At 37.7% G+C, this 24,519-nt stretch overlaps 1 protein-coding gene across 1 annotated transcript; it reads left to right on the plus strand.

Moving 5' to 3' along the window:
* The first annotated feature begins 12,182 nt into the window (after positions 1 to 12,182).
* CNGA1 (cyclic nucleotide gated channel subunit alpha 1) lies at positions 12,183 to 24,310 on the plus strand. Its single transcript, XM_010595664.3, has 8 exons — positions 12,183 to 12,490; positions 13,474 to 13,596; positions 16,042 to 16,104; positions 18,476 to 18,517; positions 18,621 to 18,719; positions 20,158 to 20,265; positions 21,048 to 21,154; positions 22,886 to 24,310. The coding sequence occupies exons 1-8, from the start codon at positions 12,384 to 12,386 to the stop codon at positions 24,298 to 24,300; spliced, it is 2,064 nt and encodes a 687-aa protein (XP_010593966.1). The 5' UTR covers positions 12,183 to 12,383; the 3' UTR covers positions 24,301 to 24,310.
* The last annotated feature ends 209 nt before the right edge of the window (positions 24,311 to 24,519 follow it).

Consider the following 24,519-nt stretch of genomic DNA (forward strand, 5'->3'; position numbering starts at 1 on the left):
TCACTTTTATGAAATAACATGAACAGGTAAATATACAGAATCTAATGTTCATTAGTGGTTTCCAAGGATGGAGGTAGCGGGAGAGGGGAATTCACTTTCTAGGTAGTAGACACTTGTTATTTTTGGTGATGCGAAAGGTAACACTGAATGAGGGTGAAGTGTTTGCAGTTTGATGATGTCGCTAAAACGCACACAAGAAAAAAGGACCTGTTGATAATTGCTATGGCACATACAATTTTGCAACAACAGCAACAGCAACCAAAAAAACATATGTGCAGATATATATGTATACATATAATATGAGAACCTGGACTATATGAAGAAGAATGCAGTGCCAGGATTGGAGGAAGACTGATTAACTACCTGTAGTATGCAGATGGCACATCCTTGCTTGCTGAAAGTGAAGAGGACTTGAAGCAATTACTGATGAAGATCAAAGACCACAGCCCTCAGTATGAATTACACCTCAACATAATGAAAACAAAAATCCTTACAAGTGGACCAATGAGCAACATCATAATAAATGGAGGAAATATTGAAGTTGTTAAGGGTTCCTGTTTACTTGGATCCATAATCAAGTCCTGCGGAACAGCAGTCAAGAAATCAAATGATGTATTGCACTGGTCAAATCTGCTGCAAAAGACCTCTTTAAAAGTGTTAAAAAGTAAAGGTATCACTTTTGGGACTAAGGTGTGCCTGACCCAAGGCATGGTATTTTCAATTGCCTTATACGCATGGGAAAGCTGGACAATGAATAAGGAAGATTGAAGAAGAATTGATGCCTTTAAATTATGGTTTTGGCGAAGAATATTGACTATACCATGGACTGCCAGAAGATCAAAGAAATCTGTCTTGGAAGAAGTACAGCCAGAATGCTTCTTAGATGCGAGGGTAGTGAAACTTTGTCTCACTTACTTTGGGCATGTTATCAGGAGGAACCAGTCCCTGGAGAAGGACATCATGCTTGGTAAAGTAGAGGGTCATCAAAAAAGGGGAAAACCCTCAATGAGATGGATTGACACCGTGGCTGCAAAAATGGGCTCAAACATTGCAATGGTTGAGAGGATGATGCAGGACCAGGCAATGTTTCATTCCGTTGTGCATAGTGTTGCTATGAGTTGGAACTGACTCAATGGCACTGAACAACAACATATGTATATTTGTATGCATATATGTGTATAGGCATATATATGTCTGCATATATAGGTGTATGTATATATATGTGCATGTATGTGACTGTATGCACATATATTCATATATATAATAAAGCACATAGGGGCACAGTTATGGATACTTCTAAGACATAACCAAACACCTCACAGGATTGGTTTTCTGGGTTTGAACAATTAGGGCCATAGTTCCCTGGAAAATCTTGGTCATTGGCATAATATAATTCATAAACTTATGTTCTACATCCTAGTTTTGTGAGTAGAGTCTGGGGTCTTAAAAGCTTGTGAGTGTCCATCTTAGATACAACTCTTGGTCTCTACTTGTTCAGAGCAAAAAAGAAAGAAGGAATTTCCCAAAAACTCAAAGAAGAAACTAGTCTAAGGGACTAATACTAGACACAAACCACTGTCCCATCCAGTCAGGGCCACAGTAGATTGACTCTGATAGAATGGGAGAAAAATGTTGAAAAGAACCTCAAATTCCTTAAAAAAAAAAAAACAAACACAGACTTACTGGACTGGTTGAGACTGCAGGACTCCCTGAGAATATGGCCCTGAGATATTCTTTAAACCTTGAACCAAAACTAACCCCTGAGGTCACCTTTTAGCTAAATAAGAGATTGGCTCACAAAATAACAAATATCACCCATAAGTACTGTACTCCTTTAAAAATCATCTGTAATAGGCCAAATGGTCAACAATTACTTTAACACAAGATGAGAATGTAAGGGGACAGGGAAACTCGATTAATGGAAACAGAACCACCAGAACATAAATAACAAGAAAGTCCATGCATTGTGAAAAATGGAACCAATATCACTGAACGATGTACGTAGAAATTTCTGAATGGAAACCTAAGCTGCTGTGTAAACACCTAAAACACAATAAAATATCTAAAAAGAAATAGTAGCAGGTAGGATCCAGTAGCATACGAAATAAGAACTTACCATAACCAAGAAGGGTTTATTCTAGAAATAAGAATAACTTATTAATATAACTCATTATATTAATGATTAAAGGAAAATACAGTTACTTATATAAAAGCGAAAGGGCATTTAATAAAAATCAACATTTATTCCTGTTCCTAATTGAAAATAAAACATTGGTAAAACAGAAATAAATGGAGACTTCCTTAATATGAAGAAAACATCTCAAACCAATAGTAAGTACCAGGCTTCACAGTGAACACTAGAAGCATTTGTATAAAGTCAAAAACTATGCTAGGTGTCTGTTAAGACAATTTTGATAGCAGGATAGTAACACTCTTGCTTATTATGTTCTGCAAGTTTTTAGTCTAGGCTATTAAACATCAAAACTAAATATCTGTGAAAAACTAGGAAACAAGTAATAATTTATGTAATATGATCATATAGCTGAAAACAGAAGTGACTTAACAGAAAAAAATTAGAAATAATTTTTGTAAATGTCAGTAATGTGGTTGGGTTCAAAACAAAGAAAGAAAAATAATTTTCCAATGTAAGAAAAGTAATCATTAAAATATATTAAGAGAAAACTATCCTAATGACAACAGCAACACAAATACAAAACATCGAAGAATTAACAGTAAAAATGAAGGACCTATATGGAAATTTTTTTGAAAGATGTAAAATAATTTCCCAACATACACTATGATTTTAAAGCAAACCCCATAAAAATCTCTATGGTTGACAAGACAATTTTAGAAGGGTGACTTTTTAAATCAGTAGGAAAAAGATGAATTATTGGTTAAATACTGTTTGGAATATTAGAAAATATAAAGTTAGATTCTTACCTCTCATCTTACACCAAGATAAAGTTGAGATAGATTAAAATTTAAATGTGAAAAAAGCCACAAAACAAACCAACCAGTTGCTGACTAGTAATCTCTGACTCATGGTGACCCCATGTTTATCAGAGTAGAACTGTGCTCCATAGTATTTTCAACGGCTGATTTTTTGGAAGTAGATTGCCAGACCTTTTTTCTGAGGTGCCTGTGGACTCGAACCACCAACCTTTCAGTAAGCAGCCAAGTGCTTTAACCATTTGTACCATCCAGTGGGACTCCAGTGGGGAAAACACATAGATAAATAATTGTGTAATCTGGAGTGGGATTTTGAGGGTTTTTTTCTATTTATATTTCCTTTCTTTTTTTCTTTTTTCTAGAGTGATTGTCTTAGTTATCCAGTGTTGCTGTAACAGAAATACCACAAGTGGATGGCTTTAACAAACAGAAATTTATTCTCTCATAGGAGGTTAGAAGTCCGAATTCAGGGTGCCAGCTCCAGGGGAATGCTTTCTCCCTGTTGGTCCTGGGAGAAGGTCCGTGTCATCAATCTTCCTGTTGTCTAGGAGTTTATCAGCACAGGGACCCTGGGTCCAAAGGATGCACTCTGCTCAGGGCTCTTGTTTTTTTGTGGTATGAATTCGCTATCTCTCTGCTCACTTCTTTCTCCTTTTGTTTCTTGTAAGACAAAAGGAGATGCAGGCCACACCCCAGGGAAACTCCACTTACATTGGATCAGGGCTGTGACCTGAGTAAGAGTGGTGCATCCTATCCTAATCCTCTTTAACATAACCTAATCTTGCCTCGTTAACCACAGGCAGGGATCAGGATTTACAACACATAGGAAAATTACATCAGACCGCAAAGTGAATAACAGCCACACGATACTGGGAATCATGGCCTAGCCAAGCTGACACGTATTTTGGGGGGACACAATTCAATCCATGGCAGTGATTATGTATTTAAAAAGTGATTTTATAATAAAAATTTCATGCTAAGTAGAACACGTAAGCTAGTAAGTAAGTAAGACATTATAAGAAATTATAAGACAAGGAAAGTGTTCTTTTTTTCCTTCAGGTCCAAGCAAGACCCAGACATGTTTTGGTCTGACAGATTTTCCTAGTTATTGTGACGGGTGAAACAGTCGCATGTTCTTCCTTTCCTAGTCAGAAAGCATGAGGTGTTTCCGAGGGAGTGTTCACTGATGACAACAGGAATTTGGCATGCAGGTAAACGTAACCAGGATCATCACGTATCCATCTGATGCGGAAACGGAGCCAGCAAAGCAATTCGCTTCTTAAAAACTGGTTGTTTCATGCTAAAAATTACTCCAATCATATTTTAAAATGGATGTGCGTGTTCTGATGAACATAGCAAAAATTGTTTACTATTTTTTGTTTAGTTTTTTGAATACTAGGTGAGATAAAGAACATTATTTATTGTTATGTTCACTTGAAGCTTTAAAATTTCATGAAATGTACGTCGTTTCACTCTGAAGAATGAAGTATGTTTTGTACATTTTCCCACATCAAATGATTTCTCATTCATCTTAATTTAAAGTCTCCTACTATTATTGTAGATCTATTTCTCCCTTCAATTTCGTTAGAGCTTGCTTTGTAAATTTTGCAGCTCTGATGTGAGGTGTGTAGATATTTATAACTGTTGTATCTTCTTGGTGAATTGACCTTTCTAATCATTATATAGTGTCCTTCTTTGTCTCTTGTAATAGATTTTGACTTAAAGTCTATTTTGTTAGATATTAATATTGCCACTCCTGCCCTCTTTTGGTTGCTGTTTGCCTGGATTTTTTTTTTCTATCCTTTGAATTTTAACCTATTTATGTCTTTGTGCCTAATGTGTGTTGCTTGTAGACAGCATATGGATGAGTCATGTTTTTAATCCATTCTGCCACTTATATATCTATTATAAGTCTTATGTATCTTATATATGTTACCTTGTATATCATTTCGAGTCTTTTTTTTTTTTCTCTCTTCTTTCATTTTAATTTAGTTAAGAGTCCTGTGGATGGATATGGTAAGTTCTGCCTCAGGATTTTTCAGGAAAGACAAATATAAATGGGTGGAAATGATGCGCAGTTGACTGTAACTCCAAAGTATATACTGTGAGGATAATGCTTCTTTAAACTGATCATAGAAGTAATCGTTAACTGGACTGTTACTATGTGCCAGGCAAATGCTAAGCACTTATTTAATACTCTCTACAAATTGAAATTGTCAAGGATTTCATTTTACTTGGGTCCACAACCAATGCCCACAGAATCAGCAGCCAGAAAATCAAACGACGTATTGCATCTGGCAAATCTGCAGCAAAAGACCTCTTTAAAGTGTTAAAAATAAAAGATGTCACTTTGAAGACTAAGGTGCTCCTGATGCAAGCCATGACATTTTCAATCACCTCATTTGCATGTGAAAGCTGGACAATGAATAAGGAAGACTGAAGAACTGATGCCTTTGAATTACAGTGTTGGTGAAGAATACTGAATATACCATAGACTACCAGAAGAACAAATCTGTCTTGGAAGAAGGACAATAAGAATGCTTCTTAGTGGCATCTGGGGTCTTAAATGCTAGCAAGCAGCCATCTAAGATGCATCAATTGGTCTCAACCTACTTGGAGCAAAGGAGAACGAAGAACACCTAGGACGCAAGATAATTATGAGCCCAAGAGACAGAAAGGGCCACATAAATCATAGACTACATCAGCCTGAGTCCAGAAGAACTAGATGGTGCCTGGCTACAAATGATGATTGCCCTGAAGGGAACAGTGGAGAACAGTGGGATGCAGACCTCAAATTCTCACAAAAAGACCAGACTTAATGGTCTGACTGAGACTAGAAGGACCCCGGAGGTCATGGTCCCCAGACCTTCTGTTAGCCCAAGATAGGAACCATTCCCAAAGCTAACTCTTCAGACAGGGATTGGACTGGACTATAAGATAGAAAACGATACTGGTGAGGAGTGAGCTTCTCGGATCAAGTAGATACATGAGACTGTGTGGGCAGCTTCTGTCTGCAGGGGAGATGAGAAGGCAGAGGCGGACAGAAGCTGGCTGAATGGACACGGATACAGAGGGTAGAGAGAAGGGGTGTGCTGTCTCATTAGGGGGAGAGCAACTAGGAGTATATAGCAAGGTGTACATAAGTTTTGTATGAGAGACTGAGTTGATTTTTAAACTTTCACTTAAACACAATAAAAATTAAAAAAAAAAAAAGAGAGAGAAGAATGCTCCTTAGAAGCAAGGATGGTGAGACTTCGTCTCATGTACTTTGGACATGTTATCAGGAGGGACCATTCCCTGGAAAAGTACATCGTGCTCGGCAAAGTAGAAGTTCAGAAAAATTAAAAACATTATGTTTTAACCATAACAATGGTTTCTATCAGTCAGGATTTTTCATTTGTTTGTTTAGACAGATATTATATGTGGCCTTTGGTTTATCTTTTCTTAGTAAGGGTCGGTGATTTTTTTATTTAAAAGTGGATTGTTGAAATGGCAAGCTGTAATTACGAAGACTTTAGTATTAAAATCCAAATACATTTTTGATTTCTCAGTTCTAGCACAAATGATGTTTGGGAAACTCAGATTCAGTTAAAAAGGAATTAAAGGCATGGATTTTGACATCATGAGTACATTGGTTCATATACCTTCTATATTTGGTTTACTTTCTGGCTATGTGATTATCGGACAACTTGCTGCATTTTCTGAGCCTCAGGTTTGTTATCTGTAATAAGTTCAGGAAGTAGGGATGATATTAAAAATATTTAACAATTATTATAGTATGAGCCCTTATTGATCAGCATGCTAACAGTAAACAACTGGTCCAACTGTATCAACACATATCTATTTAGAGTCCCTAGGCCCATAGATGGAAACCCTGGTGGCGTAGTGGTTAAGTGCTATGGCTGCTAACCAAAGGGTCGGCAGTTCGAATCCTCAAGGCACTCCTTGGAAACTCTATGGGGCAGTTCTACTCTGTCCTACAGGGTTGCTATGAGTCGGAATCAACTTGACGGGACTGGGTTTGGTTTGGTTTAGGTCCATGGAGTCTTTGGATACAAATGAATTTGCATTATCATCAACAGCATGCAATTTCTGTTCCTCTCTCCTTGTGCCTCCAGGAGCTCCAGCCATACCACCTCAAAAAGTCTTCTCAAGGATTTCTAAGGAATTTGTCAAGGGGTACCTCATATGTGCTGAGGCTGTGTTTTTTTTTTTTTTTTTTAGGAGATAGACATGTTCTTTTCAAGCCGTGGCTTGCAAATAATAAAGGCCCCTTCAGGCTCAGGTAATCAAGGGCAGCAGGTGATTGAGGAGAGAAATATTCTTCAAATCTTTCAGTCGGAACCACTTGGGTACTAAGGATTGGTAGCCACAGTCCTAGCAGGGGACAGCATCCTTCTAGTGTGTATTGGCATTCTCAGGGTGGGCACATTAGAAGTGACAAGAGAGAGGGTCCATGAACAGAAATCATACCTTAAGAGAAGTTGAAGTAGGACATGCTTAGTGATGCAGTGAAGAGCAATAATATGAGTGCATGTAATATGAGTAAGATGAGTGTGATGGAAGCAGCTGGAAAACGAACTGAGATTTGGCTCTGCTCATCCCTACTGCTCTTAGGAAGTAATATACTCTGACTAGAGTTTCTCAAAATATGTTGCTTGGAAGGATGTTCTTGTTAAGTGCTGTTGAGTCAATTCTGATTCATTAGTATCATATCCTATGAACAGCAGAATGAAACACTGCTGGGTCCTGTCCAATCCTCACAATTGTTGCTATGTTTCAGCCCATTGTTGCAGTCACTGTGACAATACATCTTATTGAGGATCTTTCTGTTCCTCAATAACCCTTTCCTTTACCCAGTAAAATGTCCTTCTCCAGGGACTGTTCCCTCCTGATAACATGCCCAAAGTACATAAGATGAAGTCTCACCATCCTTGTTTCTAAGGAGCATTCTGGCTGTACTTCCTCCAAGACAGATTTGTTTGTTCTTCTGGCAGTCCATGGTATATTCAATATTCTTCGCCAACTCCATAATTCGAAGACATCAGTTCTTTTTCGGTCTTCCTTTGTCCAGCTTTCCTATGCATATGAGGTGATTGAAAACACCACGGCTTGGGTCAGATGCACCTTAGTCCTTCAGGTGACATCTTTTCTTTTTAACACTTTAAAGAGGTCTTCTGCAGCCAGATTTGCCCAGTGCAATACGTCGTTTAATTTCTTGACTGTTGCTTCCATGAGTGTTGATTGTGGATTCAAGTAAAATGAAATCCTTGACAAATTCAATCTTTCTCCACTTATCATGATACTGCTTATTGGTCCAGTTGTGAGAATTTTTGTTTTCTTTATGTTAAGGTGTAATCCAAACTGAAGGCTGTAGTCTTTTATCTTCATCAATAAGTGCTTCAAGTCGTCTTCACTTTCAGCAGGCAAGGTTGTGTCATCTGCATATCACAGCTTGTTAATGAGTCTTCCTCCAATCCTGATGCCACACTCTTCTTTATTTGCTTTGCATACAGATCTAATAAGTATGGTGAAAGAGGACTTGCCAAAAATGTAGATCCATTGCATCCTCACAAACTCTAAAGCTTGAATACTACTCAAGATTCCCCCCCCCCTTTTTTTCCCTGAATGTTTGTAGCATTTCACAGCTTATTACACTCATTTTTGGTACTTTAGTTTGTGGCTTTTTACTATTACTCGTTTGATGTGTATGTGGGACCCCATAACATTTTGTTCTACACCTACATCACCTAGATATTTCAAAACTGAGGGAAAAAAGTCTATATTTCTGGTACCTTCTTGGATTTTAAAAAATACACACAAAAAAACCGGTCAATGGAAATTAAGGATACAGAGCATATTTGTATTCTATTGAAGAATAATTTCTATGTATAAATGGAAAATAAGATCAGACCTTCTAGTCACTTTGACATAAAACAACAGAGATTTATTGGTTCTAGAGAGTAAACACAAGAGATAATCTATTTTAAGGGATATGCCTTCCTTATAAAATGGATGTCAGCGGAGTTCTGAGAGCCCAGAGCAAGATATTAACATAAGAAGTTGCACTTTCCTGTCTTCCCAGCAAAAATATCAAAGGGGGAACAACAACAAAACAGAAACTGACAGAACAACTTTGTCAGAGCTCTGGAAACCAGTTAAAGGGTTAAAACAACTGAATGTAGAAAAAGGTGACGTGATGTCTAAATGGTAGGAAATCTTTGGTTTTCTACTCAACTGCACCTCACTCCCTCCCTGACTTGGCATGGCCATCTTAAAGTGGTGATGATCTGCACTCCCATGGAGGGTACTTGTTCTCTGGCTCTAGGAGGAGCAGAGCAAATTTGATTAGCAAATTACTGTGTGTGTTTGTTCTAATCTGTCTGGGAACCGGCTGAAAGATTGAAAACAAGGCACTTATCTTGGTTTGGCCTGTCTGGGAGCTCATGTAAGGTGGAGGGTCAACTAATAACACCGGTAGACTATAGCAACTATCTGTAGCCACCTGGAGCTAAATAGTGTCATTAAGGGATACAATCGATGCCTAAAGTATGGAAAGAGAACTAGGGAAAGAGTTTCTTTCAGAAATGGCTTTCAAAAGCACCATGAAGAAGCCACATGCATTCCCAGGGAAAGATGCATGCTTAGAAATTACCTGAGAAAACCCTGTGCTTTTAGTTTGGACAGATCTCTAGGTTCAGTGCAAGCCAGGATAAGTGTTGAAGGAAAACTCTGGCATACAGCCATCTAGGAAAGACTGGGAGAGATGTCTCTCCCCACCCTCAGCATTCAAGGAAATTTCTGTCAAAACACCAGCTGAACACAAGCTTCAGAGACTTCAGTTTTCACACACATCTAGGAAGGCAGTCTTGGCAAAAATAGTTTGGTGAAGTCACTGAACATATGGGCTACTACAATCTTCAACATATTTATGAAAAAAAAAAAAAAACTTAGAAAACCCCAAGGGAAGAGAAGAATCTGATTTCCAAAGTCATCATATTATAATATTCAAATGTCCTGCTTTCAGCAAAAAACAAGGCATACAAAGAACCCAGAAAGGAAGATCTATTCAAAAGAACAAAATAAAGCAACAGAATTTGTCCCTGGGGAAGCCCAAATAATGAACTTACTAGACAAGGAACGAACAAATCTGTCTTGGAAGAAGTATAACCAGAATGCTCCTTGGAAGCAAGGATGGTGAGACTACATCTTACATACTTTAGACATGTTATCAGGAGGGATCAATCCCTGGAGAAGGACATCATGCTTGGTAAAGTACAGGGTAAGTGAAAAAGAGAGACCTTCAATGAGATAAATTGACACAGTGGCTGCAACAATGGGTTCAAGCATAAAAATGATTGTGAGCATGGTGCAAGACCAAGCAGTGTTTTATTCTGTAGTACATAGGGTCTCTATGAATTGGAACCGACTCAATGGCATCTAACAACAACAAGACAAAGACTTTAAAACAACATTACGTATATGCTTGAAGAGTCAAAGGAAATTGGACAAAGAGCTAAAGGAAATTGGGAAGATGAAACAGGAAACAAATGGGAATATCAATAAAAAGATAAAAATAATAAAAAAGGAACCAAAGAGAGATAATGTAGCTGAAAAGAACAATAAATGAAATGAACCACTCACTTGAAAGTTTCAACATCAGATTTGAGCTGGGAGAAAAACGAATCAACAAACTTGAAGGTAGGACAATTGAAACCATTGAGTCTAAGGAGCAAAAAGGAAAAGGAATGAATAAAAGTGAACAGAGCCTGAGGGACTGGAGGGACATTATCAAGAAGACAAACATACGCACTGTCTCAGAAGAACGAAAGAAAGGGGCAGAAAGAGTATGTGAAGAAAATGAATGTCTTATGCACTAAAAAAAAAAAAAAATTGCTGTTGAGTCGATTCCAACTCATAGTGACCCTATAGAACGGAGTAGAACTGCTCCATAGGGTTTCCAAGGAGTGCCTGGTGAACTGACCACCTTTTGGTTAGCAGCTGTAGCTCTTAACAACTACACCACTAGGGTTTCCTCTTATTTGCTAGGTGTTCCTTAATAAAGGGCCTAAGCTTCAATTCATATTCTACCCTGGTAACTTCACATACATAACCAAAAACCAAACCCATTGCCCTTGAGTTGGTTCCAACTCATAGAGATTCTATAGGACAGGGTAGAACTGCTCCATATAGGGTTTCCAAGGAGTACCTGGAGGATTTGAACTGCTGATCTTTTGGTTAGCAGCTATAGCTCTTAACCACTATGCCACCAGGGTTTCCTCACATACGTAGTGAATTGAATTTGAAAAAGAGTTTTAAACAGGAGAAATCCAAAGAGTGCAGATAGGAATGACATCTAGTTCTTGGCATAAGTTGGAACTGAAGAAAAGGAGGTAAGATAGACATACTAGTGTGGGTGTTTTATAATATAGATACTCCTTATCATCAGTTCCTCAAGTTGAAATTTGTAAGTGGTCTTGTCATGATAGTCACATGAGAAAAGAAAGTGGAGTTGACCTCATTGATCATTCAACGATTTCATGGTTTCCTCACTAGAAAACTTTGGAAAGTGGTTCCAAATGACAGACCCTCACCTTCTACCACAGGTAGTTTATTACGGAGTTATCCTAAATGAAGGTGGTTCTTTCTCTAAGAAGAATTCTTGTGCCATCTTTCAAGGTTATGTAATTTCCACCTCCATTGCATTATAATTATGCAGAGCTGCAATACAGTCTGGAAAAAATAAATATAAAGAAATATACATAAAATGGTTTACTGATGTTACATTGCACTATTTGATAATGTTCAGAGACATTACATGATATATTCAATGGATCATTCCTCATTAACAATGCATAATCTAATGTGCTATACAAAACTGCAATGAACATGGTGTATCAACACATTATTTCTATCAATCTCTGTATATGCGTTTGTGATCCATTGCCTCAGATGATTTGTGTCTCTGATTATCACTGAATATGCTTGTCTTCTAGCATGCCCTAGAAGAATTATTCAAGGATATTGGTGGCACAGTGCTAACACAGTTGCTAACTGAAAGTCAATGGTTTGAAGGTACCAGCTGCTTTGAGGGAGAAAGATGTGGCATTCTGCTTCCATACATATTTAAAAAAAAAAAAAATAGCCTTGGAAACCCTATGGGGCAGTTCTACTGTGTTCCATAGGGTCGCTATGAGTAGGAATCGACTTGACAGCAGAGGGTTTTGGTTTATTCAAATGTGTGTGTGCTTCCAGAATGTATGGCCACCCTGTATGCACATATGCACACTCTTTTTGAAGATAGGGATATGTGGCTTGTGGTTTTTTAGGAGTCTTTTATTATAGCCTTAGAAGAATGGGAGGGGTTATGTATGCAAATGAAAAAAAAATCTTCCCACTAATAAAAAATTTTTCCCCCAGATACCAAACTAGTCATGAAGAAAAATACAATCAATACACAACACTCCTTTGTGAACATCCCCAATGTGATTGTACCAGACATTGAAATGGGAATAAGAAGGATGGAAAACGGAGCATGCAGGTAAATCCATGCATTGTTGCATACATTTTTAATGCCAGCCACAGTTTTGTAATTTAACTAGGTTTAATCTCAGTTTAGCTTTGTAATTTGTAAGCTTGAACTTTGTAATGTATTTAATTGATTGTATTTATTTATACTTTGGAACAGCAAAACTTCTATAACAAGTAAACATAGATATTATTGTGTTCTTATTTTGGAAGCACCTATTAAATACTTATGCCAAGTATTTTCTCAGTCACTGACGTGATCTTTGCCCGTGAGAGATTTCACATCTAAAGGGTAACATTACCATAAATAAATGAAAAAGTACATAGAGTAAGAAATGCGAAAAGCACGTTTTAAAAGTGGAATTTAAAGTGGTTATCCTATTTTTTTTTTTTTTTATCCTATAAATGAATAGAATGTGTTTCTGTGTGGTTGAATTTATTTTAATGGAATGGAATGTTATTATAAGTTAGCTCATATAACGGTATAATAAGACTTAAAATACAGGTAACACCCTTCCTATTTAATAAATATTGCTATCAACCAGTGCATCAAACAACAGGAATATGGTAGACCTTGAAAATAGTTTCTTAATTAAATGCACTTTTACTGAATTGCGCATATACTCTTGATGTAATTTCATGTATTCTGTACAGTTCTCACTTGACTCTAATTAACAATTGTTGTGTGTGTTAATGTGAGAGAGAAAGGAAAGAGATGAGGTCGTGAGGAGCCTGTTGAGAAACGTTACTCTTCTATACATCCCAAAACCAAACCAAACCCACTGCCGTCAAGTCAATTCCGACTCATAGCAACCCTATAGGACAGAGTAGAACTGCCCCATAGAGTTTACAAGGAGCGCTTGGCAGATTTGAACTGCCGACCTCTTGGTTAGCAGCCGTAGCACTTAACCACTATGCCACCAGGGTTTCCTCTTCCATACATACGATGGTTTAAAACACTGAACTAATTCATCTCCACCTCCTGTTGGACTGTAGCTCCTTTTCTGATGATGATAATGACGACAGAGCCTCTATATTTGAAGAATCAGAAAATGAAAACTTTCATGAAAGAGGTTCCTTTAGAAAGAGCTCACACAGAAGGAGAGGACCATCACAGAGGTGAGTAGTATGATCCATACCTCAGTATTTGTTTTTAAGCTATTATTTAGATGAAAGATCCTCTACTCCTTCCTCACAGTGGGCTTGGGAAAAGTTCTTGCTATCCAGCCACTATGCAGAAGCTGTGCAGGAGTTTGCTACTTCTGCTCTTTACCCTTTTCCTCTCCGGAGAATCTACCACTCTCCAGTGATTATTCAGGTCATAAACATTCTTGCTGATCAATTTCCCTGAGAGCCACTTCTGTTCATAAGAAACTTCTTGCCCCAGTCTTCTTGATTTCCTGCTTCTTTCTGATCCTTCTTTCACAGTCCTGAAGAAATTGTATGTCAGAAGGATTGTCCTTCGTTTTCTAAAATGCCCTGTTACTTCTGAACCAACTTTCAGGGGAGAAGAGCCCTACAGTGAGTAGCTAGAAGAGAAATGCTAAGAATCTACAAAAAAAAAAGAATCTATAGCAAGAAATAAAGTGGTCACGTACACTGGGGACTCTGAGGATGTGGAAAGGGTGCAGTGTTGGTGTGGATCACAATCTATGAAAAATATTAACTTCTTTGTTTTTTTTCCACTCCTTTTCTTTTTTATTTTGTTGTTGTTGAGAACATACACAGCAAAACATACAGCAATTCAGCAGTTTCTACATATGCAATTGAGTGACATTGATTATATTCTTTGAGTTGTACAACCATCCTGACCCTCATTTTCTAAGTCGTGCCTCCTCCAGTAGCATAAACCCACTGCTACCTAAGGTTCCTATCTAATCTTTCACGTTACTATAGTCACTTTGATCCTGTAGAGATTGTTTTTAAAGAGCATAATGCTCAAGGCAGATATTTTTTACTAGTTAAGCTAAACTATTGTTTGGTTTAAAGATGACTTCAGGGAATATTTTTGGTTTAAGTTTTAAAGATTATTTCAGAGCAGTAATTTCGGGGATTCATCCAGCTCCCATGGCTCCAGAAAGTCTGGAATCTGCAAGAATTTAAAATTCTGTTCTACATTTTCCCCTTTTTGATCAGGATTCTTCTACAGAATCTTTGATCAAAATGTTCAAGAATGGTAGCTAGACACCATCCAGCTCTTCTGGTCTTATGACAAAGGAGGTATGTTCATGGAGGCCATTATCCACACATCTATACCCTCCCCCTATTCCTGACTCTGCTTCTTCCTCTGTTGTTTCAGGCAAATAGAGACCAATGGTCATGTCTTTGATGGTTGCTTGCAAGGTTTTAAGACTCCAGACTCTACACAACGAACTAAGTAGTAGAACAGCAGCACTAAACATAACATTAGGACAATTAACTGGTATGTCCCATGAAACCATGACCTTAAATCTCCAAACCAAGGAACCAAATCCCATAAGATTTTTGGTTGTACATAAGCAGACTCAGCAGCTACTCTTCTTTTTTCAGTCATCATTGTAAATGTATCTATCACACAACTTTTGCCAATTCAATTTTTTACAGGTTTACAACTTATTGACAACAATTACAATAATTGGCTATGCAACCCTATCCTGAATCGATGCGATTTTTCCATCGCCCTTGTTCTCCCTCCCTCACCCCTGGTAAAAACTAATAAGCTTTGATCTCTATATCTTTGCCTTTTCTTGTCTTTTTATATGTGAAGTCACACAATGTTTCTCCTTTCGTGACTGACTTATTTCACTAAGTATAATGTCTTCCAGTTCCATCCATTTGGTAGCCTGTATCAAGGCTTAGTTTTTTTCTACTGACTGAGTAGTGTTCCATTGTATGTATGTACCACATTTTGTTTATCCATTCATCTGTTGATGGGCATTTAGGTTATTTCCACCTTTTGCCTGTTACGAATAGTGCTGCAAGGAACATTGTTGTACAAGTCTCTGTTTGAGTCTTCCCCTCCTTTTCTTTTTTCTCCTGGCCCTCTTCCTACTGATCATTTCTAGCTTTCAAATTTTTATTGGTCTTTTCTATTCTTTCCATCCTTCCTGACAATCTAAGTCTTAGGTGTCTAGCCAGGAATTAGTAGTATCCAAGATGGTTCACTCCAGGTCAAAGAGAATGCTAATTTTTTGTGTGAGTATTGATGAATAGGCATTTACTAACCTATTCATGGCAAGGTCTCTGCCAGTAGTGGCACAGAAGAAAACCTGGAAATCTGTTTCTGTAAAGATTACAGCCAAGAAAACTCTATGGGGGCAGTTCTACACTGTAATACATGGGATTGCCATGAGTCAGAATCGACTTGATGGCGACGGGTCTGTTGTTTTTTTTTTGGTTTGGTTCACCGCACTGATGTTTGGAAATTCATGCTTCACGGTGGCTCTATATTTTCCAAAAACTTCTAGGTAATCTTTGGTAATGGGTGCAAACGGAAGACAATTTGTTCTTTAAGACTGTTTGCTTACCATAGACATTGGACAAATGGTAACTATTATGATTTCATTGTAGTTTTTCATTTCTCAGGGAGCAGTGCCTGCCTGGTGCCATTGCACTTTTCAATGTTAACAACAGCAGCAATAAGGACAAGTAAGTACATTTACAATGGAAAACTAAAGCTTTGTTTTACAGAAAATCGTAATTAAGGTCTGATTCTGTTATATAGCAAATATTTATTAGGTAAACTCTATCTAATACAATGACAATGATAATCCATTATTTTGTTTGGTTATTTACTTCTGAAAAAAATGCAGTTACCCAAGTTAATTAAGAGTAGTGTTTATTTGTATATGTATGGAAAACTATGATTTTTATAAATAGTATACGTGTAATTACCCTTCCTTTTTGATTGAGTGACTGACAAAAATAAATGAAGCATTAGTAATCTTTCCATTCTGAGCTAATGGATAATGGCACCCCTGGATAGTGGCACGGACCAAGACTCTGTGGTCAATAAAATCAAATCAGTCAGTACTCAAATATAGTTACCTAAGTAAAAGGCCATAGGTTCCTTTTTTGAGCAAAGACTGGGGGAATCATTACTGAATATATTTGGAAGGCATTGCAGAGCAATAAATTCTCTTCATGGGGGCTTGACTTCTCCTTCAGTCAATGGTTTCAAGTCTGAAAACTAGCTCAGGTCTAGAAACTGTTCAAAGGGTTCTGCCTTTTTTTTGAAGTAAGATGCCCTCAACGTCCTGATTAACCATTCCTGATTTGTTTTGGTCATACACACTAAACGATACCCTTGTTGGCTGCCCACTTATCTAGGAACACAGTATTCTATTAATTCGCATAGCTCTCTGTGGATTAGGCCCCATGGTTACCATGTCCACCGTATAATTGTTGGCCTCGCTTGGCTTCTAATGGTTAAACACTACAAATGGTCATTATTATTTCTAGATCCTGTTGTCCCCAGAAGCTCCGGTTGCATGGTGGTTAAATGCTATGGCAGCTAACCAAAAGGTCAGCAGTTTGAACTCACCAGGCGCTCCTTGGAAACTCTATAGGACAGTTCTACTCTGCCTATAGGGTCGCTATGAGTTGGAATTGACTTGACAGCAACAGGTTTCTGGTTTTATTATCTCCCGTGCTCTCGGGGAGTCTAGTTATGTAATACCTCCTCCCACTGTCAGCCATGACCTACAGAGGACAGCACCACTGTGTTTCTCAATGATGCTGGTATCACTCTCACCAGCTCATTTCTTTTATGTTCTCTGGGCCCTCTCAGGAAGCATGATCACCAGGCAGGCTATCTTCCTTATGTAGTATATCCATCCTAGCATGCCACTTCTCTGAGTCCTTTGATGCCTCCTCCACCATCTTCTATGGCATTTTGGAATTTCTATTTCACTTAGAGTAGACTATCACTTAGCTCCAAAGAACCATCAGAGCAGTGTGTCCACATCATCTCCCAGGATCCTTGCTAGGGTGTTAAATTCTGTATCACAGGGGCATGCCCCCATGGTGTGCTCCCTTGTCCCATGATCTGTCCCTGCTTGTACTTCACCACCTTACATGCTAAGCCCCACTTCACTTGTCAGTCTTCTCTTCCACTTCTCATCCACTTCTGCAAGGCCATTCTTACCCAGACTAAATCCATTTACAGATTATACCTTAGAATCTTCTCTCTTTTATAATCACTCTCTTCTTTTCAACTTCTCCAACAGTTACCCATATTTCAAGGCCTTAGCTTGGACCTATCTTCCTTTAACAGCCTTCTCTGACTGTAGCAGTAGTAGTGAGATGCCTGTTCATTTATGCTGAACAATATATTTTCCCAAGACATCCAAATCTACGATGGCAGCCTGAAATGACCCAGGTCTGTCCGACTCCAGTATTCATTCTTCTGTTGAAAGAGAAAGCCAGTTGTAGAAAGAGGCCTCTAATCACACAATCTGAACTCAAGAAGAAACTGTATATAGATGAGGGTGGCCTCAAATTCAGTGATTAGTGCCAATAATTGAGATTCCACTGTATTACCAAAAAATTTTTGACAGCTCATTAAAAATCACTTCAGTCAGAATTATCCCCTCTAAAGAAAATTGATGGACTTTTCTTGAAATTCTTAATGCCTTTATTCAAGGGTGATATGAATGATAAAAAGAAGCTTAAATTTTAAATACTTGCATGTTTTTTGTATATACCGATACTTAGAAAATACACTCTTTTGACAGTTACCATTTCTTAAATTTCCCTGCTTGGGTTTATGCCTTTATCAACCTCCGTTTTCTTCAATTTTCCACATCCACTAACCCATGAATTTTTGTTGCTTGTTTAATTATTTGAGTCTATTTTTAGCAGAAATTTCCATTAGGAGGCCAAGTTTCTGAATTCTGAGCCCTGGGACAGGTCTTTGAAAGTCAGGATGAGAGTTCTTGCTCAATACAAAGGAAAGTAAATAAGACTAGAAGTCAATGTGTAATTTGATTATATGACAGGGATATTGTTTCTTCTTTAGGGAGCCAAAAGAAAAAACAAAAAAGAAAAAAGAAAAGAAAAGGTAAGTTAGACTTTGGCATGGATGACTCCACATTTTTCTGCCTATAACATTTTTTTTCTTTTTGTATTTTAACATTAATTGCATACATAACTCATTTTTTCAGCAAGTCAGATCATAAAAATGAAAGTAAAAAGGACCCAGAGAAGAAAAAGAGTAAAGGAAAAGAGGCGAAAGAGGACAAAAACAAAGATAAAAAAGAGGAGTAAGTATTTTTACTGACATTGAAATTAGGACTGAATTTATGATTGGGTTTTGGATATGGAGGTTAATTTCCATGATACGAAGCAGGAAGAAGCTTTATTATAAAGAGACTATGTGTAAAGATTAAATAAATTGATATCAAATGTAAATTAAAACTTAAAAAATATTTTTCCTAAAATTAGCAATGGTAGTGTTACTTGTAGTTTTCTTATCAAGTATTGCACTGTTCTGGTTAGTTCTCTTCCCCAAGCCCCGGTGAAGATAAACTTAACCACAAGGCAGTACTAAGTTTGAAGGAGAGTTGGGTTCCCAGGATTTTACCTTCATTTTTTTTCAATTGAAATAAAAATTTAATAACTTCATTAACATTTTTGAGTAATAAATGCACCATGAGGAATACTCCAGAACAACAACAACAAAAAAACCTCATTGAAAAAGCTATGTTTAATTTTGAAAGCAACACAAATGCTACCAAAATATCAGCTTCTTAAAGGATCCTTTTCAAAACAAAAATTTGAGTTAGAATTTCACAAGGGTAAGGCCAAATTGCCATCCAAAAGATCAGCAGTTCAAATCCACCAGGCGCTCCTTGGAAACTCTATGGGGCAGTTCTACTCTGTCCTATAGGGTCGCTGTGAGTCAGAATCGACTGAGTGGCAATGGGTTTTTTAAGGCCAAGTTACATTGGCCTTATCTTTTTACTTCTTATTAAAGGGAAAATTGTTTACTTACTTATAACTCTTTACCCAGACAATGGTACAATTACTCGTGACTGTTTAGAAAGTTGTTGGAGTTCGGACAAGAGGAAAAGCCCTTAAAAATAGAGATTTGATACCAGAAAAAAAAAATTTTTTTTCCATTTGGCTTTGTATTTTCTTCTCCTTTCCTCCTACCCTTTACTGCCTCTCTTAAAGAATCCTTCCTTCCAGCTTATGAACAAGTGCTTTTTGTTAGATTGTGTTATATTCTTCTTCTTTTCCTACAGGTGAGAAAGAAGGCATATGTCCCCCTGACAGTGTAGTTACTAGTTGCTCTGTTACCTGGTATGGGGTGGCAAAGCCACCATTGTTTCACTACCCACAACCTACCAAAGAAGTCTAGGGAATATCTGTCATTTTGCATGATCTCCATCACTATTCTGTTTCAGTGGCTGGAGTGATAGAACTGTCTACAGCATCATGGCAAAACCAGGACTTTAACAAACTTAGTCTAATGCATGGCGTAATGTATGACTGATAATTTAACTATCTACCCATCTCAATAAATCAGTTTACTATGGCTAGTGCACTTATGCCAACCTTATCTTCTCACTGTAGAATAAGCTTTTCCAACTTACTTCTGTTTCATTAGTTATCAGTGATCCGTGTAACCATATTTGATACGTGAAATAAAAATGTTGTTTCTTGGTAACCTTCCCTTTTATTTCTACTTGCTGCTAGGAAGAAGAAAGAAGTCATGGTTATTGATCCTTCGGGAAACACATATTACAACTGGCTGTTTTGCATCACCTTACCTGTTATGTATAACTGGACTATGATTATTGCAAGGTGTCTATGTATTTTTTTTTTTCAATTTTATTTATTTTGTTATTGTTGTTGAGTAAGGTGTCTATTTTTGTGGATGTCAGCCCACTTCCAGTTTTCCAGCTAATTGACTAAGCAATTTGACTTAGAGCTCTTCAGGATATCTTCCTTTTCCCCAACACTGGTCTTAAAGAGGTTACATTATTCTCAATATGCTTTTCCTGAGATCAGGAATAGGTGCTTTAGTTCCTAATATACTTGGGTCTCCATTACTGGGATTAAACTTTTGATTACTCAAACATTTCATTAGAACTTTGGGAGAAATTTTTTATTTTCTTAGACCTATGAGAAAAAGTGTTGCCAATAGTGGAAAAAGATCAAGGATCTAGGTTGTTACAGAGCAAGGTATAGCTCCCAAGTAAATTCCATTGTTCCCTGTCTTATCCATGGTAAAATTCTCAGCCATCTAGGACTAAGTGTAATTTGCTGAAACATTTGGGGTACAGATAGTCAATATGAACCTGGTGATCAATATGGTTCAACCAACATATTTTGACTTTAGCTTAAGAGTATTTATTCTTATTTATGTTGTTACAACATAGACTAGTATAATGGAAAAAATGCTGGAATTCAGAAGTGTGAGAAACTAAAGACCTGGAAAAGAGTCAGGAAAGCCATGGTTGATTATATGGACTCTAAGAGTCCTTCCCAGCCTTAGCATATTTCTCATCCTGATAAAAGTTACACAAAGAAGACTTCAAATTGGCCCCCATTTCATTTTAATTATACATGTTTTTCTTTTACAGAGCATGTTTTGATGAACTTCAGTCTAATTACCTAAAATATTGGCTCGTTTTTGATTACTTATCAGATGTAGTCTATCTTCTCGATATGTTTGTACGAACAAGGACAGGTAAATATGTTTGGTTTTAGATATTTTAAAATTTCATGCTTTTATTTCTATGATTTGCAATTTCCTAGATCAAGTATTCTTCAAAATAAGCTCAACAAAATCTGTTTTAGAGGAAAAGGCACAGTTGAAAGCAACAGTAAAATATGCCTACCCATAGGCTTAGGCCAATCCAACAGATTCAGAGGAATGTTACTAGGCAACCTTTTAAATGTGGATTGGTGGCTTTCCCCTATTATCCTGTTCACTGGGTTTATGCCAGGCAGGGAGAATAGAGAGATTTAATATATTCTGTCCGCTCTGCGGGAAAAGAGTAATTGCTACCTAATAGGGAGATACATTGAAGAAGAATAGGGAAAATGTCATTGTACCTTGTAGAGCTGTAACCAGAAATTTTATAAATCAATTTTGTGGTTCATGGTGGGGCATTAATAACCAGGGTACAGCATCTGATAGCTTCCTACTTGAAATATTCTTGTTAGTTGGGTTCAACTTAGCTGTTTTTATACTTCTCTCCACAAGTAAATGTTTAGTTGTGGTTTAAGCTTTTAAGAAGCACCATGTAAAATAGGGACAGTCCGTAAATATCAGGACTCTGGAGCAATGCTGTTGTATTTATAGCTCTATTTGTCCTATTTGACCAAAAGATCAGTAGTTTTGAAACTATGAGCCTCTGGGTAGACTCTAATCTCCAAATTTAATTAGCAGCCAAGAACGGTAACTGTTTGCACCAATCAAGGACTCAGTCTAATGTGTTAAAAAAAAAAAAAATTGCTATCGAATTGATCTGACTCATAGTGACCCTATAGGACAGAGTAGAACTACCCCATAGGGTTTCAAGGGGTGGCTGGTGGATTTGAACTGCTAAATTTCTGGTTAGCAGCCGAGCTCTTAACCAGTATGCCACCAAGGCTCCATGTTAATGCATAAGCGTGGTAAAATTCTGGGTTTAACATACAAGGCCCATGGTAGCAGCATAGGAGAAGGAAAGGTCCCAAGAAAGCATAAGAGGGGTGGGGGTGTAAGAAGAAGAGATGAAAATGCAGCCTAGAAGAACACATCCTTCATATTGAAGGGCAAAGCAAGAATATGCACAACAGTCAGACAGCAGGGCTGGTACCCAAAGTTTGAGAGTGCACTTGGGGCTCTATTAAAAGAGTGGCTTGAGGCATTTTGGCATAAAACCAGGGTGTTCAGGAAACATTTCCGTAAAAGAACTGGCTTTACCTAGATAGGAGACGCTGGATCTAAAACGGAACTTTAGGGCTCAAAGTACATTGTATATAGTCTCTCACATTTTTACATTTACAAATTTATACTTTATTTTGGCAATAGAATATTTCTCAACATGCTATGTTGATTAGAACTCATAACTTATTATGTTATTAAAGGCTTATTTGTTGAAAAAGTGCTCTGGTGGTGCAGTGGTTAAGCGCTTGGCTGCTAACTGAAAGGTCAGTGGTTCAAACCCACCAGCTGCTCTGTGGGAAGAACATATGGCAGTCTGCTTCCATAAAGATTACAGCCTTGGAAACCATATGCAGCAGTTCTCTGTTCTATACAGTCTCTGTGAGTTGGAATCAACTCAATGGTGATGAGTTTGGTTTTTGGGTGTATTTGTTGAAAATGAATACCTTATGTGGCACACAACAAAATTCACTCAGAGTAGCTTTTGGAAAATTCTCATTGGCATAAAAAGGAGAAGCATTAATTTTTTTTTTCTTTCTATTTTAGGTTATCTGGAACAAGGACTGCTGGTAAAGGAAGAGCGTAAACTCATAGAGAAATATAAATCGACTTTGCAATTTAAACTTGATGTTTTATCAGTGATACCAATTGATCTGCTGTATCTTAAGCTGGGGTGGAACTATCCAGAAATTAGATTAAATAGACTGTTAAGGATCTCTCGGATGTTTGAGTTCTTCCAGAGAACAGAAACGAGGACAAACTACCCAAACATCTTCAGGATTTCTAACCTTGTTATGTATATCGTCATCATCATCCACTGGAATGCATGTGTATATTACTCTATTTCCAAAGCTATTGGATTTGGAAATGACACATGGGTCTATCCTGATGTTAATGATCCTGAATTTGGCCGTTTGGCAAGAAAATACGTATACAGCCTTTACTGGTCTACACTGACTTTGACCACGATTGGTGAAACACCACCTCCTGTTAGAGATTCTGAGTATGTCTTTGTGGTGGTTGATTTCCTAATTGGAGTGTTAATTTTTGCTACCATTGTTGGTAACATAGGTTCTATGATTTCCAACATGAATGCAGCTAGAGCAGAATTTCAAGCAAGAATTGATGCTATAAAGCAATATATGCATTTTCGCAATGTAAGCAAAGATATGGAAAAGCGAGTTATCAAATGGTTTGACTACTTGTGGACCAACAAAAAAACAGTGGATGAGAAGGAAGTCTTGAAGTATCTACCTGATAAACTCAGAGCAGAGATTGCCATCAACGTTCACTTAGACACACTGAAAAAGGTGCGCATTTTTGCTGACTGTGAAGCTGGCCTGCTGGTGGAGTTGGTCTTGAAATTACAACCCCAAGTCTATAGTCCTGGAGATTACATTTGCAAGAAAGGAGATATCGGACGTGAGATGTACATCATCAAAGAAGGCAAACTTGCCGTGGTAGCAGATGATGGGGTCACTCAGTTTGTGGTTCTCAGTGATGGCAGCTACTTTGGTGAGATTAGCATTCTTAACATTAAAGGCAGCAAAGCTGGAAATCGAAGAACGGCCAATATTAAAAGTATTGGCTACTCAGATCTGTTTTGTCTCTCAAAAGATGACCTCATGGAAGCTCTAACTGAGTACCCAGATGCCAAAACTATGCTAGAAGAGAAAGGGAGGCAAATCTTGATGAAAGATGGCCTATTGGATATAAATATCGCAAATGCCGGGAGTGATCCTAAAGACCTGGAAGAGAAGGTCTCCAGAATGGAAGGTTCAGTAGACCTTCTGCAAACAAGGTTTGCCCGGATCCTGGCTGAGTATGAGTCAACGCAACAGAAACTGAAGCAGAGACTAACTAAGGTTGAGAACTTTCTGAAACCGATTGTCGACACAGAATTTTCAACTATTGAAGGATCTGGCATGGAAAGTGGGCCCACAGACTCTACACAAGACTAAAAAGCTGATTATTTTGGTCATGTGATTATAATCAATTGTAAATTGGAAGAATAGAAAGACTCACCCAGGGAATTTTTCTGTAAGGAATGTATGATTTGGTACAGGGCACAAAACCCACACATTCATATGTGAGGTACTGTGAATAAAGAACTATTGTATTTGGGGATTTTTCACAACAATGTGCAAAGATATAACCTGATTAATTTGTCAGTATCTATA

The sequence above is a fragment of the Loxodonta africana genome, chromosome 5, assembly GCF_030014295.1.
Source record: "Loxodonta africana isolate mLoxAfr1 chromosome 5, mLoxAfr1.hap2, whole genome shotgun sequence".
Lineage (NCBI taxonomy): Eukaryota > Metazoa > Chordata > Mammalia > Proboscidea > Elephantidae > Loxodonta > Loxodonta africana.